Genomic DNA, 19,550 nt, shown 5'->3' on the forward strand with positions numbered 1-19,550 from the left:
CTCTTTGAGAGGATACGCTTAAGGGTATCTTCTATCGTTATTAATTCTATAATTATTATTCGACTGAAGAAATATTATAAACATAACATATAGCCTATACATATAATCTAATGCTTGAGTTGTCTTTATCGTTAGTATTACGACTTGTTTTGTTTGGTACTCTCTTTCCGGTTTCTGTCGGTCTGATTTCTTTCTGCTTACGTTATTATTTGTATCATTATTCCTGTTATCCCGAGTCAAATTTTAATGCTACTCTGACACTCTTAAGAACAATTTACGCTTACTTATATTATAGACGGCCTACAGATTTATAAAAATCTACTTTGACGATATCGATATTTTTTAATTTCTCTTTTGAACCTTCAATTCTACAGATTGAATTTTAACGCTACCTTTATCATCCTATTTTAACGCTAAAACAGCGAAAATGGAAATTTAAGACATCATCAGAGTCGAAGTAGGAATTATATTATATTATATTATTAGAATTGAAATTTAAACTATTTTACTATCTTAGCTACTGCTATGTTGTAGAATTAAAGATTTAACATAGAGCCAAAATTTCGACTCGCGATTATTTATGTCATTATCACGGTTATTTATGCATAATTATTTAATTTCCATTCACACTCTCTCTATACCAGTAATTTGAGTCATTATAAATTTATTTTTAATCATATATATATTCTTTTTATGCAAGTGTAATTTATATCATCTTTCTTTTTGTATATTGCGCTTAAGGTGATTTATCCCGGAACGCGTGATAGAAACTCTCTCTCTCTCTCTCTCTCTCTCTCTCGTTCTTTCTCTCTGCCGATATAAATAGAATTTCTTGATGAACGTTGGGAAGTTAATCTTGGACGCAATTTCCAGTTAAAATGTATAAATGCGTTACTGCATTGTGAAGGATTAATGCGACAATGTTTACACTCGCAATATCCCGAGTGAAAATACAAGCGAGAGGTGAGTCGAGAGCGCAGGGGCGGTCGCTGAAAATTTCAACGAGACATATGTTTGTTTTTCGCGCGATATCGCGAGCAACTGTGCATACATGTTATTAATTTTATTCGACGAATAGGTGAACACAAGAGTGTCAGCGATTGCAGCAGACCGAGCAGATGAATAAAGACATTCGCGCCAAGGTGGGCGACGAGGCGGGAATTCGGGATGAGACGCGACACATGACGCGACGGATTGGTAAATAGCGCGAACCAGTTATCGGCTTTCCGATTAAAATCGATCTTCCCGATGCTCATCGAGTGGCCGCTCTTAAGATTAAACGATTCGATTCCGAGAGAGAGAGAGAGAGAGAGAAAGCGGCCGGTCGCTCGATTTCCGCTCTTGTCAAGAGCACTTGATGCGAGTTAAAAAGCGCTTAAACTTATTTTAGCCACGTCGGCGATCGTTTAGCTGTGATGCGCGATCGATTCGCGCCTATTGCCTACATTGGCGTTAATCGTCGCGACTCCGGCGATGAAACTGCCGTTCGTTTACACGAACACGGCTTCCGCGCTTCCACGTCCGTAGACGATTCGCACGCGCGCGACGATGATAACCTGTGCGAATTACTCCGAAATAACAGTTGTGCTAACTGGTTGAGGAAAACATGAATTGTATCGGGACGATGATTGTCGGGAATGATTTCGGCAAGTGAGACACACCGCGACGTGACACCGCGAAAAAGTAAAGCGCCGCGCCGACAACCGAGCGACGTCAAGGAGAACATCGTGAATGTAGATATCAGACAAATGCAGACGTGACTTGGCGCGATCGATAATTATCCCGATTATTATCACTCCCCGAGTCGAGATTTTAGTCCTATTATAAGTCTAATTTAGTCCTACGTTAAGTGTTCAAAGGTCTTCTCTTTTGGAACTCTTTTTTGGAACTATAAATAAGGAAGTTATTGTCGTTCCCTTCACTTGAAGACTTAATGTCGAACTAAAATTCAGGCCTTGGAGAATTAAATTTTCTTTGTAATGTTAAAGGAACATTTATTTTGTGCACATTTAATGTTACAAATGGAAACTTATTTCCGTCTTCTGCACTTCAAGACTTAATGTAGAATTTCAAATTTCGACTCGAGTCGTTGTACACGGAGAAAAAGATTTCTTTAGATTTAGCATTTCTATTTATTTCACTGAAATTTGTCTTATAGAATAAACATATACGAACTATTATTTGTTTGAGTAAACATTTTATTGTCTCATTCAAGAAAAGTCTATTATTTAACAGAAAGAACACTATTATTTGAGGTAATATCTTTCAACCAAATAAAATATTATTTGGTTACAGTAAATATGTAAAGTGAAACAAATAATTTCTTTATAAGAAAATTATTTTTCGTTTCAAACAAATTTTTTATTCAAGATAAAGATACATATTCATTGAAAAGTCTAACAATCGTACTTATTAATCGAGACATTAGCTTCTTCGGAGCATAATGATGACATTTGTTTCGGATGCAATAAAATTTCTTACATTTGGAAGAAATCTTTTTCTCAGTCTATTAGCGCGCAATTAATAACCTCCGCATGCACCCTCGGTCAAAAATAAGACAGACGCATGTGACTCCAGCGTGGATCAATGTGTAGCTTCAATATTGCGTAGTAACGTTATTTCCATTCACATGTTAAAGTATATATTCATATCTTCGCGAAATGTAATTATGATTACGGTAGGACACGTGTTGCAAATTGCTCGTTTGGAATTATAATTGCTGTTGTTCATATTACGTTACTTTAACATTTTTATATTTTTCCTCCTGGTCTTCTCATACTATCTTTATGTTGCCCTTCAACAAAACTCGCTTATTCATCAAGATTATTGTAATCATGTTTCTTGAGCTATAATTAGCCCATAATTAAGTCCAATGACTTAATAGTTTGCATTCAGCAACGAAATTAGCTCAATGAACGCTTAGTAATTATTCTTTGTGTGATGGGAGCATTTTTCAAATTTCTTATATGTCCAAGAAAACATACCAATGTCAGGAACAATAATCATTAAGCGCTCAGTGAGTTATTTATTTTGCTGAACGCAAGCTACGTCACTTGCTTACTTACTTTAATGCTTATCACTCCCCCCCTCTTTATCGTCGCGTTTGTGTTTTGCGCTGGTTTTGTCGCGAGCAATAATATTTCACGATCGTCGCCAGGTGTATCGCGTTTGCATTCCCTTATCCTTAAGGGAGGCTGTTTGCAAATCAATATCGCGATTCACGTGCCGTTTATTTCCAATCCGCTACGTCCGATCGCGCGGTTATTACGCAACGTCGTGGATATCAGACAAAAAAGAAAATAAGAGAAGGAGGAAATTATCGTTAATTGGCACGAGCGTACCTCCTACGACTTAACGATGCACTCATACATATTGATCGCGAACGATACGTTTCCGCGGTTTTAATGTCACGATGTAATCGTGAATCGAGAAAAAGACCGCCTCCACATGCGCACCGTTCGCGCCGATCTTTCCTCGTATCTTCGTCTACTTCGTGGTGTCATTGCGGTCGAATAACAGGAATATACTCGGCATTTGGTTATTGTTGACACTCTACACGATCTTCCGAGAAAATTAGGAATAAATCAGAGATGCTGCGCACGATAGTTGGTATTATTCAATTGCGGAAGTACTGGCGAAACTCAATGGAGTTACGTAAGACATTGAAAATTATGAAGAAAGATGCTCGCACATCGCGCACACACGACTTACTTCGACTTCTTAACCGCATCTGGAAGTTTTTAAGTGCAAACCCGGCGACGATTAGATAATGGAAGATTCAATTCCCCCTTCCGGTACATAGTACGTAGGGCGCTTCTTTCAAGCCGACTACGCGCTGCTCTCCATGTTCGTGCATAGTTCTGGAGGCATTCTGCCTGAGATCGAACACTCCAACAATACAAACTTGCTGGAAATGTGGCCACTCGAAAATCCCCATTACCCTATTTCGAGTCACGGTCGAAGTGCTCCAATAATGGTGGTCCGCGTTAGTTTGCATAAATTTTGCGTCGCACAGTCCACCGTAACGAGGTCCTCGTAAATTCTCGAATCTAGCGAATGCGACGATAAAGAAGTAATTGCAGTAATATAAATAGCAAATAATTATTCTCCCCTCCTCCCTCCCTCTCTCTCTCTCTTTCTCTTTCTTTGTTCTTCTTCCTCGTTGTCTCTCGAACGTTTTTGAATTAGATTATTCCAGGTTTTTGAACCAGATTATTCCATTGAATAAGAATAAATTACTTTTACGTGAACCTCTCATATGGCACTTAGAAAAATCTATGTTAAATTTAATAATCTAATTGTGTGTGTGTGCGCGCGCGTATTGTGAAAATTAATAACTAAATTATTACATTTAAAAACGCATAATTATGAAATGATATATTCTGAATTTACTTCTCATAATGGTATTGTGTTAACTTATATTCTAAATTATTAGTTCTCACGACAATAATTCTTTAATTTAATAACTTAAATTTATTAACAATTTAATAAAATATTAATTGATAATTTTTATTACATCGTTTCTAAATAATTACAACATCACTATAAAAAGTGGACTCAGAATATGTCTTTTCATACTTGCTTATTACGTACTTGAAAAAAATGTTTTGCATAATAAAATCATATTTTACTATCAGGAAAACATGAATGAATATGTTCAATTAGGTAGAATACGCCAGAGCAATAAAGCTCAATAATAGTAATTTACGATACTAGATGTTTAATAGCTTCATGCATTGAGAATAAGATTTCCAATTTAATAAATTTTATTGCATCCGAAACAAATTTCATCGTTGACCAGCTCCAAAAAACTAATGTTTCGATTAATAAGTACGATTGTTATTATTTTCCAACGAATATGTATCTTCATCTTAGATTAAAAAATTTGTTTGAAACGAAAGATAATTTTCTTATAAAGAAATTACTTCTTTTATTTCACATATTTATCGTAATCAAATAATATTTTATTTGGCTGAAAGATATTATTTCACATAACAGCGTTCTGTCTGTTAAATAATAGTTTTCTTGAATGAGAAAATAAAATTTTTACTCAAACAAATAATACTTCTTATATGTTGTTTCTCTGAAATAAATTTCAGTCAAATGAATAGAAATACCAAATCTAAAAGGACCTTTTTCTCTGTGTATGCTGATTTTAATACTTTTCCGACGAATTAAAATTTTGTAAAGGTCACGATTAGATTCAGTAGCTCAAAAACTACGAAAAACATGTCGTTTTTACTTTTCATTCCGGCCGGACAAAATTGGCCCATTTTACTTATCGTCCTTTCGCGGACATCCACGTTCTAGGTCACCTGCGCGGTCATTTGCGAGCGTATTTTACGCGATTATCTCTTTCTCTCTCTCTCGCGTACCTGAACGAACGAGACGGCTCGATCCGTGGCCGCGCATTATCCTAGTTTTTCCGCATATCTCCGGTCACAAAGCGCCGATTCATACACCTCTCGTTCGCCACTTTTCTCCCGGCTCTTCGCCTGATTGAAAATGCCACGATGCGCCGTGCTGGGGGAAAAAACGAAAAAAGAAAATTGGGGCGCGCGCGAAAAGTAATCGATCGAGATGTCTGTACGGAGATGTATACCGCATTCCCGAACTTAGCCCGTGTGTGTGTGTGTGTGTTCGAAGATGTTTCCGATGTTTGCGACGGGAAACATTGACTTGCGGAAATATCACCGTGTTGAAACTAGGTCGTGACTATCAACGGTGGCGGTTTATCCCGTAGATAAACACGTGCTTTCGATATGATTATTATCGTCGTTATTATAATTGCGTTTACAATTTCGCCTGCCATCACGGCATTGGCAGAAATCAATTTTACTCGACGTCGTGAACGGCGTTTCTGATCTTAATTGGATATTTGCGCGGATTTGTGGTCACTCTGCGCGTCTAGCTGTTCGAAGAGATAAAATCTCTCGTATTGTCGTCTCGTATTACCGGATAAACCACAACGGAAAACTTGTTTTGCCTTTGTCTCGCGTTCAAGTAAGAGAATACTCTCTAACACCGATTCTCTCTCTCTCTCTTGTCTGTGCGGTATACGCAACACGATTGATCTCCATATTCTGTTCTCTATAATTTCGGGAAAACCCGTGATTACTCACGGATAAACCACGCCTCGAGGACACTCGACCGGAATAAACAACGAGGATAAGAAAGAATCGCGAATCGTAATTCTGCGTCGATTCACGGCGTTCGCGTGTGCGTCTCTGTCGGGTGTCGAAATCGCGAGAAAAAATGCGACCTGATCACGAATGCGATCACGATATCGCGAAGCAGGTGGCCGACGATTTGCCGCGTGTCGTCGCGGCAGGCACGTTCATGGCCGTTGCGTGCTGACGACTTTTTTACGCGACCAATTGCATAATATAATAAATCTTGCACAAGATTTAATTTTTATGCCGTCTGCGCTGATGGAAATCCATCGGAGAGGTGTGTCCAGAAACCGGCCCCTGTTAACTCGTCTATCGCGCGTGTATAATCGACTCGAGCCTCGATCTATTGGGTTGTTCGGAAAGTAATTTCGTTTTTTTGTGGTGAAAATGAAAGACGATCTTCGTATAATGAATAAATATTTAATTAAATTATATATTGGCCATTCTGATCCAACACCTTTTGCCATCTTTCTGGGAGTAGCATGATTCCACGCTCATAAAATTTTTGGTCTTTGCTGGCAAAAAACTGATCCAGGTGATTTTTGACGTGTTCATTTGAGGTAAAGGTTTTACCGTCCAAAAAATTTTGCAGTGACCGGAACAAATAATAATCCGAAGGGACCAGGTCTGGAGAATATGGTGGGTGTGGCAGTACATCCCATCCAAGCTGTAAAAGCTTTTGGCGAGTGACCAAACTTGTATGAGGTCTCGCCTTATCTTGGTGGAACACTACACCTTTTCTGTTGATTAATTCTGGCCTTTTCTGTTGAAGTGCATCATTCAGTTTGTCCAGCTGATGACAGTAGACTTCCGAATTAATTGTTGTGTTATCCGGTAAAAGCTCAAAAAAAGTGACTCCTTTAAAATCCCACCAAACAGACAGCATCACCTTTTTTTGATGGATATCGGCTTTTGAAATGCTTTGAGCCGGTTCATCTTTTCTGCTCCATGATCTCTTGCGTTTGACATTGTTATATACAACCCATTTTTCGTCCCCAGTAATGATGCGCTTCAAAAATGGATCATTTTCGTGACGTTTGAGGAGTGAAGCACAGACGTCAACGCGACGACACAAATTTCTCTCCGTGAGGACATGGGGAACCCATATATCGAGCTTCGAGGTAAAACCGAGGCCTTTCAGGTGGTCATAAACAGTTGAATTCGATAAATTTAACCTCTCACCGATCTCACGTGTTGTTATTCGCCAGTTTGCATCAACTAATGCCTTTATCGCGTCTTTATCAGCTTCAACCGGCCTTCCAGAACGTGATGCATCTTCGACATCAAAATTGCCGGATCGAAATTTTGCAAACCAGTTCTGGCACTGGCGTATTGTCAACACATCTTCTCCATACACATCGCTTAATTTCTTTCTGGCTTGAACAGCATTTTTACCTTTTCTATAGTAAAAAAGTAAAATATGACGAAAATGCTGCTTATTGCTCTCCATATTTAAAAGGGCACCGACCAAAAACTACTGCGTAAAATCAATTGAACTTATTCACACACAAGCCTTGCTATATCAGCTGTCAAAACATATAATGACAATGCGACTTAAGTGTGAAGTTAACTGTGAAAAAATACAATTAAATCCTCTGTCGGGAAAAAACGAAATTACTTTCCGAACAATCCAATATTTATTGCCCGCTGCCTATTTACCGACAACGCGATACTGACGCGAAGATTCATTCGACAATAATTATACATTAACGACGTTACGATCGTTATGATCATTACGATACAGCACGGTGACTTTTGTCTCTATTAAAAGCGCGGCACGGTGACTTTTGTCTCTATTAAAAGCGCGGCAACTTAGTCTCTCTTAGAATCGCGGATTGCGAAATTTTCATCCTGCGTTAAGTTCTACTTAGTTCTGCGTTAAGTTTTTATTAGACCTTCTATCGTGTTCTTTTGATGTTACAAATCGGAAGTTATTTCTGTTTTCTCCGCTGAAGATTTAACGTAGAATTTGAAATTTCGATTCGGGTAAAGTCCTCAAGCGGGGAAAACGGAAATAAGTGCTCCTTTAATGCTACAAGTGAAAGTTGAGACCTCCAGAGTCTAAATTTACATTAAGTCTTCAAATGGCATAGAAAAAAAAAAGTAACAAGTTTCCATTTGTAGCGTCAAAGGAGACACAATAGGAGACTACTTAAAATTTAATGTAGAACTAAGCTAAACTTAATGTAGGACTAAGGTTTCGACTCGGGTTTTCCCCGTTTGAAAACTTAAAGTAGAGCTAAATGACTTAAAGTAGGACAAAAATGTCGACTTGGAATTTCTCACTCTTGACCCATCTCATTTTTTCGTAATTGTCTGTGGACTTTTTCGAAATTGGTGGTATTGTTCAATTGTTTGACGATAAAGAAGGCTCACACAGCGAAGGGAATCCAAAGAAATGGGGAGGAAAGAACGTACAAGTGGGTCAAAAATGGCCCAGCCGCTGTCTCAGTGTTAAAGCGACGATATTAAATCACGCGTCAGATAAATCTCACGTGATAGCCTGATTTCTCACGTCGAAACTCGGACGAGCCCGTGTGGGCTATTAACAATCTGCCCTAAATTGTCCGCGCTAATTAAGCGTAGATAAGTCCCTCGGTTAAACGGAGATCCCGTCATTTCGCGATAGTCCGCGGGTGTTCGGGAGGCAGCTCGCGAAAACACGTATCGTACCGCCGCACGTATATATACCTGGTGTCTATCGATCCGTCCTGAAACTGCGTCTCAACCGGAGAAACCGGAGTGTGTGATTTTATCGGAAGTCATCATGTGACGCAGATGGTGCCCGATTTATTTGTTCGGCGCTGCACTGGCAAACACAATTCGCCACCGTCGACGCCGCCGCCATCGCTGCCGCCGAAGGTAGAAAATTGGAATTCAAATGCAAACTGAGATCTGCCGTCGCGTGGACTCAGATCGATACCTCTCATTAACGGCAAAATTGCGCCGCAATATCTCTCTCTTTCTCTCTCGTCGTTATTAATTTTAATTGACGGATACCCTCGCGTCACCGTGCGCGGAAGTGCCGAAGATTCATTCGCGTTCGCTCCGCGAATCCGGCTGTGCGCGGAGAAAACGAGTTTCGCCAGCAAATCGTTTGTTAATATCGTGACAGCTAAAGGATTCGTTACGCGGGGAAAATAATGTTGCTGTTGTGCAACGAAACTCTCGTTGCTGCAGCAGTGAAATTTATTCGGCGTAACCGAATTACTTTGCCGTCCATGTATCCAACGAATAGTAATCGATACTCTTGACGAATCTTCCTGTTGTCCGAACAAATTTTTTCTTATCGTCATTATATCGACAAATATTCGCTGTTCCAGCAAACTTTGTTTTCTTCGTGCAGTGCCACCATGATTTCAGAACTTTATCGGGCCGGCAAGGAGAGGGGGGGAAGGAGCGAAGGAGGGAGGACGAGGAATTTCATTCTGACGCGAAGAATTCCTTCGTGTAACACCGGCAGCTAACGAGCGGCGTTCGGAAGCCGGCGCGTCACGCGAAGCTTCGTCCACAATGCGCTCTTCGCATTCTCGTTTTTCGCTATCTCTTTTCCATAAATAAACAAATAAGTAAAAATTCTCACAGAAGAAAAATGCAAGAAAAAGCAAGAAAAGACAAGACGCAAGGAGCACATTGTGGACCAAGCTTAAAGGTCCGTGTCTCGTTCTCCGAGTCCGCGGGGACGCTTGCATCTCGTTTCCTCGCTGCCGTGAATTTTATGCGGCTCCGCGAGAATGAATGGGCGGAGGCGTCTTCCTGTGGCGCCTTGCGCGCGTGTCGGGCGATTTTACCGCGACGCGAGGTCACAGGTTGACGCTCGCGGCGAGACCGCAAGTTCTCCTCCCGAGCACGGGGGCGAATCTCCTCTCTGCCCGTCACGGAAGGAGCTTCTTCGTAAGAGGCTGTCGTACCGGCGGGCAGGCTCGTGTAAGAGGTGTATCGATCGGCTGTTTACTTGAATGCATCACCTCTCTCTCTCTCTCTCGTCGTCTCTCTCGCTGTCTCCGACACTCTTCCTCCTCCGCCGCATCCTCGCGACGCTGTGAATCACGTTTCCATGGTACACGATTCCTGCCCTTGACGGGCCGCTTAATGAATTATTGATGATGCATTTGAATTCATTTGAATGCGATGGCACGAAATCGCCGAGAGATTCGCGGCTTTGCGCGAAAGCCGAGACCCGACGACGGCAGCGGTCGGGATCGTGGCTGAGAGATCGGGCCCTTTGGACTCCACCAGAGGGGGAGAGAGAGAGAGAGAGAGAGAGAGAGAGAACGGTAATGGTGCTCGGATACGAAGATGGAAGGTAAACAGACTGAACAGCGTGTCAAGATGACACCCAGCCGAAGATATTTTTCGGCGGCTACTGAGAATGTCACGTGTGTATATCGCTTTGACTTTCCGGCCCGATGATTATTTCTACGTGATCGCGTATCGGGAAATGCAGCGATACGTTGTGCAGTGTAATGCGCGCTCTAAAAACGTAAATTTGCGGCCGTTAATCGGCCGTTAATCGGAGACAATTGCTGGAGGAGAGTACGCGATTTTTACCGCGCGCTTTAACGCTCCAAGACACCTACCGAGTCGAAATTCTGGTTCTGTGTTAAACCTTTGATTCTGCGTAGTTGAAGTTGGGATGGTAAAATAGGTTCGATTTTAATTCTAATAATGTAATTATACTCCTACTTTGATTCTGATGAAATATCTTAAATTTCCGTTTTCGCTGTTTTAGCATCGAAATATAATTGATGAAAGTAGCATTGAAATTCAATCTGTAGAATTAAAGGTTCGAAAGAGAAGATAAAATGTGTCAGTATTGTCAAAGTAGATTTTATTAGTCTATAAGCCGTCTAAGTTCGCGCAAATTATCCTTAAAAAATGGCAAAGTAGTCGAAGTAGCATAAAAAAAATGTCGACTCTCTACGGAAGATTTAACGCTGTGAAATATCACGGTTGTACAGTCTGTTTATTAAAAGTATGACCAACATGACTTTGAAATTATTTATTATTATTATATTTACTACTTATTTAATTTCACTTACTTTCCAACAATTTTATAGCATATTCTTAAGATAACGATCGCCATGTTAAACGAATCTGTTGAGAAAATTGTTTTATCGTGTACATTTTTTTCCACGTATTCCACGCTTCATTTTCATTAATACCCAGACATTTTCAATTGAATTTATATCTGGTGGCCAGTCTAATATTTCTTTTTTCCATTGAAAGCAAAGACGATTCTGATGTTTTGGGTCGTTGGGTTCTCTTAAAGGATTCAATCCTGATTTTTACTTCGAAACTATTTCAATAGATAGTATTAATGGCCCCTGGTAAATTTTGATCATCTTCTTAGTATTCAAATTCTCTGGTACTCATCGTTAAATATGTCGTTTTCTATTCAAACAATAAATGAGGGTATTTGTATAATATATCGTAGGGAAAGAGTTCTATTAAGAATTAAAAGAGTTCTACCTTTTCGTTCAAAAGTTTCCGATATGACAGTTTCCAAATAGAAGTTTGCTCGGCCACGCTTTTAGTGAATAGACTGTATTATTTTTTACTATACTTATAAAGGATATATATATACACAGGGACCTAAAAAATGTATACACACTTATATACACACTTTGAATGATTACAAAGTCAGCGTTCATTAACATGCAGTTCATTTATAAAATTTAAAAAAGTTTACAGAAATGAATAATTTTTTTTTGTCAACGCCTGTTTTCAAACTGATGATCGTTCTGGTCCAGGCATTGTAGATAACGCGAAGCAATGGAATCGCAAACATCAAGTATTGTTAAAGTGTATATGCATTTTTTTTGGACATCTTATATATATATATATATATATATATATGCATATATGAATCGTATATTTCCTGATATTAAAAAGAAAGAGGATATAATGATGGTACCGTGAGAACAGCTGCGATATGCATCGATTCTCAGCGATTCTAGGCGATGAAACAATCGATTCTGTTTTTCCGAACGGAGTGGATTCTACGTGCTATCGACTGAACCACCCGAGCGAAACCGCATTGACATTTTCAAGGACTTCCTAAAGGAGCGGACATAGGAGTGCGGATTAGATTAGGTCACGTGGAACGACTGGCAGGCTAAAAATAAAGAAAATGATCCTCGCGAATATCGATCTGTGATGAAGGGCTCTACTCGAGTGATGGCAATTAGCCTGTAAAATACGCCCTTGAAATTATCTCGAAAGTAATATCTGTCCCGTCATGCGGCCGCGATACACACACACACACACGTGTATCTAAATATTTCTACCGCATAATTACATGATGGATGTGTAATGCGAAAATTTATGAACTCCTCATCTATAAATTCCCGCGTATAATTTATGAATTACATTTAATAACGCGAAAATGGCTCACTTTCGTCGTGTAATGATGATGCAATGAGAAACTATGTCTAACTAACAAACGCCGGCAAGAAACTACGATGCGCTCGGTAATCGCAATGGGATTGTTATCGTGCTGATTAGAGTGCTGGATAATTGGCCAGGCCGAACTGGAAAATTTTCTTGAAACTTCCGTCGGAGATAAATGGATTACGTGAATAATACTGGAATAAATTTGCCGATTCACCTTCGATTAGATCATTAGATAATCAGATCAGTATCGCAAACGAGATTTGTAATAATTACAGCTCCGCAGTCGGTTTTGCCCGCTCAAAACTATATTAATTATATCGGTAACACCGCGGAGCGTATTGCACAATATTAGATTACAATTTGTACAATTTATCACTACGTATCGTCTGCGGAGGAGTAAGGAACGCCACGCCGGTGTCGAGAACACTCGTTTTCCGCGAATCGCCACCACAATTACATAAAACGTGTGTAAAAGCGCTCTTACGGCTCGCCTTTACGGAGCGCGGAGGCTGCAATACGTTTCCTACATTCGGCAAAAAAGGCCCCCATAAAGGATCGCGTGCCTTTGTTCCGATCGATCCGAGTCGACGACGGTTGGCATTGAATTTAATCGTCGATGTATACCGCCGCCCGCGCTTCGCTGCGTCACTATTCCTGATTTCTTGCGCTGCTTTTTGCAACAGCCGACGACGACTCATGTCGCAATTTGTGCGACTAATGCGCGACAATGGATCGGAACGATCGGCGAAGTGATTTCGAATCCCCGAAAAACGCCGCTACCGCGACGAGTGGGTCCGATTAAGCAAAATTCGACGCGATAATGTTCATCTCGTGCAAAATTGTCCCCTCGTGATTCTCAAAATGAAGAATTTCCAAGTGAGGAAATTCTAATTCACACGGAGAAAAATGTTTCTTTAGATTTGGTATTTCTATTTATTTGACTCAAATTTGTTTCATAGAAACAACATATACGAAATATATATTTGTTTGTAAAAATTAGTAAACAATTTTGTCTCGTTCAAAACTCTATTATTTCATGAAAAGAACGCTATTATTTGAAATAATATCTTCTAACCGAATAAAATATTACTGGGTCACAATAAATATGCAAAATGAAACAAATAACTTCATTATGAGAAAATTGTCTTTCGTTTCAAACGAATTTTTTATTTAAGATGAAGATACATATTCGTCGAAAAGTCTAACAATATTTATTAATCGAAACATCGGTTTTTTGCAGCCTGCCAATGATGAAATTTGGATGCGATGAAATTAATTAAACTTGAAGAAATCTTTTTCTCAGTGTAGGGCCAAAAATTTCGACTCGGCTATTGTTACCGGTTTTGTTTATCGGTCGACACGATGCGATAACGCTAAGACTACGTGGTGTTTCAGGAAAGCAATGCGCCATTGCTCATCCTCTCCCGTCTGAAACAGATTCTACGCCGCTTGTGCTGTTCATTATATAAATTAATATTCTTGCGCCTCTCGTTAATTAAAGACTATTGTATACCATCTCTCTGCAGTGGAAATCTTTAATACAGCTGGGCAAAATTAATCGAGGCAGTATACCGCCATCCGAGACATCCTCTTATATTTATTGCTATCTGGATTCGCCGATGAATTATGACTTACCCGTCTGGTTTTGCTAATTGCTCTCCTCCCGGTGGATTAAGCCGAAGGCGCTATCATTGAACGAATTCTTAAACAAATACAATTACATCAGGATCGTCGTAAATTAAGCATATGGATTGATTCACAGAACACAGTGCCGATGATAATTACAAAATGAGATGAGCACGAGAGATGTTAACTTAGTTATTGACAAGGCGTACGATACAAAATGATTCAGCGTATATGGATATTAGAATTTTGTCATCTAGTATATATGCATATATCCGAAGTAAATGGATAAAATATTAATGCGGGGGTATGAAATATTAATGGATAAGAAAATGAATTGTCGAGAGAGGATTATTCTTATACGGACGGCTTGTAGTTTAACCTCGATCCGATTTTTCCATCAACATGTTAACATTTTTACGAAAGCTGAAACAACCCGCGACCTTATCTCATTGAACAGCGAAATTTGTCTTCTGCGTATTAATTAACCCGATGATAAGTCGGTAGATCAGAGTGCTCCTCGGACCGCCGAAGGAGGCGTCGAAGGTGACACTCATCGCAATTTTATGCACCCTGAAAGTTTCCTCCACTAAGTTCCAAGGCCTCTGAAGATAAATGGGGGACTCATTAAAAGAGAAAACCGCCGTGTACCCGCAGTGTAAAGCGAAAAAGGCGCGACTTTGAACGCTTCGCTCTACGGAAAATGAAAAATGTATCCTGGTGTCAATCTTTTCTTCTCATTTCAGAAACATATTTCACTATCCCGCTTTTTGATCAAGATAGCAAAGGCAGCTAGCGAAGAGACGTTTCTTTCGCTGACAGCGTCTAATTCATGGCACTGCGAGAAGCGCGAACACGAAGAGGTGTGCAGCACACGGCTTATCGTTACACGGCAGGATTTATCCTTGCTTTCAAATAGCATGTATTTACGCACGTGACACGAGTTAAATACCGTGGTGGAGCGACGACCTTTTGCTACTTTTACGGATATCTGTTCTTTCTTATTACATAGTACTGCACTGTAGAAGTACGTGCGTATGACACAATATTTGCATTTACCTTCGCAACACGTGGAATTCGAGACTTGTACGCGATTAGATAACCGGGAGGAAGAGGAGGAGGAGGTTACGCGGTGAACGCGTGTTCGCGCCGCTACGGTCGAGCAGTCGCGATACGTGATGATGATCTCGACTGCACTTGAACTTATATCGATCTGGGTAAATAACTGCCGCGCTCGGGATCGCGCGTGCGGCCTTGCGGTTTGGTAAGAATTCAGAGGCTCGCGGAAGCCCGCGAGCGAATTCCCCGTGGCCGGCCTCTCCTCGGAGAACGACTGCCGCGTTTATGATGAATACACATCTCTCCGTATTCTATTCACCGCGCACACGTCCGTGATAATCTAATAATCCAATTAAAAGTTAAAAAAATCCACACTCTGCATCCGACCGATAAGCATCTGAGATCTTTTACCTTGCTTGCTCCTTGGAAAAGGATTGCCGCTTTCCCGGTTTCCATTCACTCCGGCGATGACGCCAGATTCGTCGGCACGCGCGCGCCTTGACAGCATTGACACGTGTCCGATAATATCTTTTTAATATAATTCTCAACCATATCCTGGTAGAGAGAAATCTGTACAGTTTTTTTCTTTTTTTTTTTTTACTGTAGACACCCAATCTGTTAGTGTTCAGTATTACTGCATTCCCATTAATTGTCAATTACCGAGTCGAAATTTTGATGCTATTCTGACGCTCTTAAGGATCATTTGCGCCTACTTAGACAGCCTATTAGACTAATAAATGTAACCCTTATAAAAGCTGTAAAAGAACTGTATGCGAACACTTACTCAAGAATTAAAACGAACCAGTTACTTTTGGAGAAATTCCCTGTGACAAAGGGCCTTAGATAAAGCTGCTGCTTGTCCTCTATCCTTTTCAAATCTTGACCACGCTCTCAAACAGGAGAAGGAAATACCTCAATATGGGAATTCCTCTGAATGATAACACTATACTATATACACTTCACTTCGCCGACGACCAGGTAATAATAGCTTATGATAAAGAAGATCTCGAAAAAACTACGAAAGACGACTACATGACGAGAAAACTGCAAAAGATGAGTATAAGAAATAAGGCCTAACCGTTAACGTGGAAAAAACTAAATATATGGATGTAGAAGGACGAGCGGGATAGCTTGTAGATGAAAAGTGTGAATGTCATTTCGTGAGGGTTGCGAAAATACAGATACCTGGGTACGAATATAGTGGCAAATAGTAGATGCGAGACAGAGCTAGAAGATAGGATTAGAAAAGGAAGAAAAGTAATCGAAGCCTTGAACCCTGTTCTGTGGTCGAAGAACATTATTTTAGATAAAAAACATCTCTTATATAACACCATCCTAAAGAGTGTTATGTTGTACGGGGCAGAAGTATGGCAACTTATTGAAAAACATAAGAAAAAACTCTTGGCAACAGAGATGGATTTTTGGAGACGGACAGCAGGAATCTCTCGGCGGGGTCGGATCAGAAACGAAAGGATCAGAGAAATAATGAAAGTGAAAAAAATGTTACCCAACAAATTCAAGAACAACAGCTACGTTGGTATGGACATATCCAACGAATGCCAAAGAATAGAATCCCTAAGCAAGTATTCTAATGGGTACCAGTAGATAAGCGAAGAAAAGGAAGAGCTAAAACATCATAGATTCAAGGTATTCAGAGAGCTATGTTAGAATGCAATCTAACACGAAGAGACTGGAATAATAGACAATAATAGGTAGAACTGACGTTTAGGAATCGAAGAGTGTAGGAGAACGCTGTAAAACCGGAGATATATATATATATATATATATATATATATATAAATATATAAACCTACTTCGGCAATATTGATACTATTAAACTTCTCTCTTGAACCTTTAATTCTAAAGATTGAATTTTAACGCTGAAACAGCGAAAACGGAAATTTAAAACATCATCAAGATTAAAGTGGGAGTTATATTATATTATTAGAATTGAAACTAAACCTATTTTACTTATCTTAGCACCTACCGTGTTGTAGAATTAAAAGTTTAACATAGGGCCAAAATATCGACTCGGGTATACTGTGACAGGAAATGGACAAAAATTTGATAGAGTTTTGTTCAGTGCCTGAAGCAGTTTTCTTGGTAATATATGTAAAATATGTGCAGTTTGCATAGGCAATCGCTCAGTTATTGTCTAATATTACTGCATTTCATAGATGTAGATCGAAACTGTGCAAAAACTGGAGAAGAACTATGAACATAGTTTTATTCAGTTTTATACCGCACGCGCACGCATTATGAAGATTGTATTATATTAAATTATATTAAATTTATTATTCAAAGACGATCTTAAAACTACGTGAAGAATGAGTGAACGCGTAGCAAAACGTGGAGCAAGGAAGAGGAAGTTGGAGGAAATCCGGAATATAACGAAACAACAGGTTATGGTAGAAGTGACAGATAAGGTTAGAGTTGAAAGCGAGCTAACAACAAATGGGCTGTATATTAATAATAAAGAATTATATCATGACGAGAACACAGACTACCTTAGAAACGCACCTTAGATCTCTTGTACAATTGTGAACACAAAGATTATCCGACTTTTTGTAATAAGTTTGGCGACTTGAAAATAAACCAATGAAAGAATAGTTCCTGAGAAATAGATTTCTTGCTAGTTCATTCAGTTTTGAAACTTATTACAAAAAATCAGATAACTTTTATGTCTACGACGTACACAATATCCATTATTACCAGCACAAAACTGCCCATCTTATGAGCAGTAAACTTGCTTGTCAATCAATTGAATAGTTTCTCTGTCCAATTATTCAGTTCGATTTTTCGCTTAGTAAAACGAGTGCAGATTTGCGCGTCTTTTGTGCCCAGTAATTGCAGAGAAAGCGTTATATCTTCGTCAGGATCCCAACGGTTTTATTCGTCAGTTACTGGGCAGAAGTATTAATATGACTGTTCGTTAACTGTTGGAAAACTGCGCGAAATTTCTACCAGGGATGATTCACAGGTCTAACGACCTGTTCGACGCCCGCGATTTGAAAAATCCTGTTCTCGCCCGGCGCCGAAATACGAGTTCTCCGACTCGTGTCGTATTTCCCCACGTCGTCGAATTACGCGCACACACGGATTTCACACGCTTCCGATACGCGTTCCGTAATTCCGTCGTTGCTAATGCGTTAAGTCGTTTCGCGTGTCGTCTCCGTTCGCATCGCGTCCTCTCTCGCAACGGTTCTCGCGCGCGGCTCGTTAAAGTTCGGGCACTTTACGCAATTATTGCAATTGCTCCGCAAGTCGCAAGGACGCGATGCAGCGTGCGCGGAATTTATATATACACATCGCTCTCTCTCCCTCCGTCGCTTCGATCGTTCGGATGGATCGCTGAAACTGACATCTCGGACCGAAATTTTGGCCCTATGTCAAACCTTTAATTCTACGGCACAGTAGACGCTAAGATAAATTTAAAATAGGTCCAATTTCAATTCTAATAATACAATATAACTCCTACTTTGATCCCGATGATGTATTAAATTTCCGTTTTCCTTATTCTAGCGTTAAAATAGAATGAGGAAAGTGGCGTTAAAATTCAATCTGCAGAATTAAAGGCTGGAAAGAGAAGTGAAAAAATACCGGTACTCATCAAAGTAGGTTTTTATTAATCCGTAAGCCTTCTAAGTGGGTGCAAATTGTCCTTGAGAGCGTCAGAATAGCATTTGAAATTTCGTCTCGGGATCGCTCGAGCCTCGAATCCAATTGTTTCAGGCTCTGCAGCTGTTATTTCGTCTCGACGGCGCCGAATTCATTTAATTTTCGTATCGGGATCGATTGGAATTATATGCCGTCTCGTCGTCACTTGCGTAACGCCGCCGATAATCGATGCTGTCACGATGAGCGATTTTTCTGCGGAAAGTGTTTGGACGCGCGCGCGCTGCTGCTCGTCGGGCGTGTCGGCTGATTGGAATTCAAATCGCTCTGCGAGCATCGCCTGGCGATTCGACGCGAGATACTTGCCAGGACCGTCATTACGAATGAGAGAGAGAGAGGAGAAATCTCGCTTGTTTCCCTCAGCATCCCAAGAAACGAATGCTCTCCGCATTCCTCTCTTCGCGAGTTTGCGAAGCCGTTCGTCCGCTTTTATTCGGTCCATCAAACCGGTTCCCCTTCAACCGTATCTCTCCGGCGCTCTTTCTCCGACCGTTTTCTTCGAACCGGCATTTTATACCGGTGTCCTGGGGTTTCCCTACGCATGTTTTGCCGATCAAGGTCGCCGTCTACGTGTCTCCGGACGGGCCAAGACACTTGGAAAATTAAAGGCACCTCCTCTGTTCG

General features: G+C 40.3%; 3 protein-coding genes across 5 annotated transcripts in view; 2 read left to right on the forward strand and 1 right to left on the reverse strand.

Annotated features, from left to right (window-relative positions):
• The window catches only part of LOC106744499 (glutathione S-transferase-like), a 42,946-nt gene that overhangs the window by 19,562 nt on the left and 3,834 nt on the right, over positions 1-19,550 (reverse strand). The window contains exons 1-2 of one of the 3 annotated variants that reach the window (XM_014619334.1): positions 17,947-18,372; positions 14,205-14,271 (exon numbers count right to left, since the gene is read on the reverse strand). The gene's annotated coding sequence lies outside the window, so the exon portion shown is untranslated. Of the gene's footprint in view, positions 1-14,204; positions 14,272-17,946; positions 18,373-19,550 lie in introns of those variants that run through there. The other 2 variants (XM_014619335.1, XM_014619337.1) reach the window with 2 other exon arrangements.
• LOC106744496 (organic cation transporter protein-like) overlaps positions 1-19,550 on the forward strand; it is a 43,125-nt gene that overhangs the window by 6,777 nt on the left and 16,798 nt on the right. The gene's annotated exons all lie outside the window — the stretch shown is intronic.
• Positions 16,170-16,856, forward strand: LOC106744492. The gene is made up of 2 exons (XM_014619322.1): positions 16,170-16,308; positions 16,417-16,856. Exons 1-2 carry the CDS (start codon positions 16,170-16,172, stop codon positions 16,854-16,856), a joined length of 579 nt encoding a protein of 192 aa, XP_014474808.1.

This window comes from Dinoponera quadriceps, unplaced genomic scaffold (assembly GCF_001313825.1).
Source record: "Dinoponera quadriceps isolate SergipeBrazil2010 unplaced genomic scaffold, ASM131382v1 scaffold1266, whole genome shotgun sequence".
NCBI classification, from domain to species: Eukaryota; Metazoa; Arthropoda; class Insecta; order Hymenoptera; family Formicidae; genus Dinoponera; species Dinoponera quadriceps.

Bases quoted from the DNA above. Each gene is read 5' to 3' on its own strand.
- LOC106744492 (XM_014619322.1), top strand. From the start codon at position 16,170: ATGGGAATTCCTCTGAATGATAACACTATACTATATACACTTCACTTC. The intron at 16,309-16,416 runs GTATAAGAAATA...TCATTTCGTGAG, and splicing joins GAGAAAACTGCAAAAGATGA to GGTTGCGAAAATACAGATAC.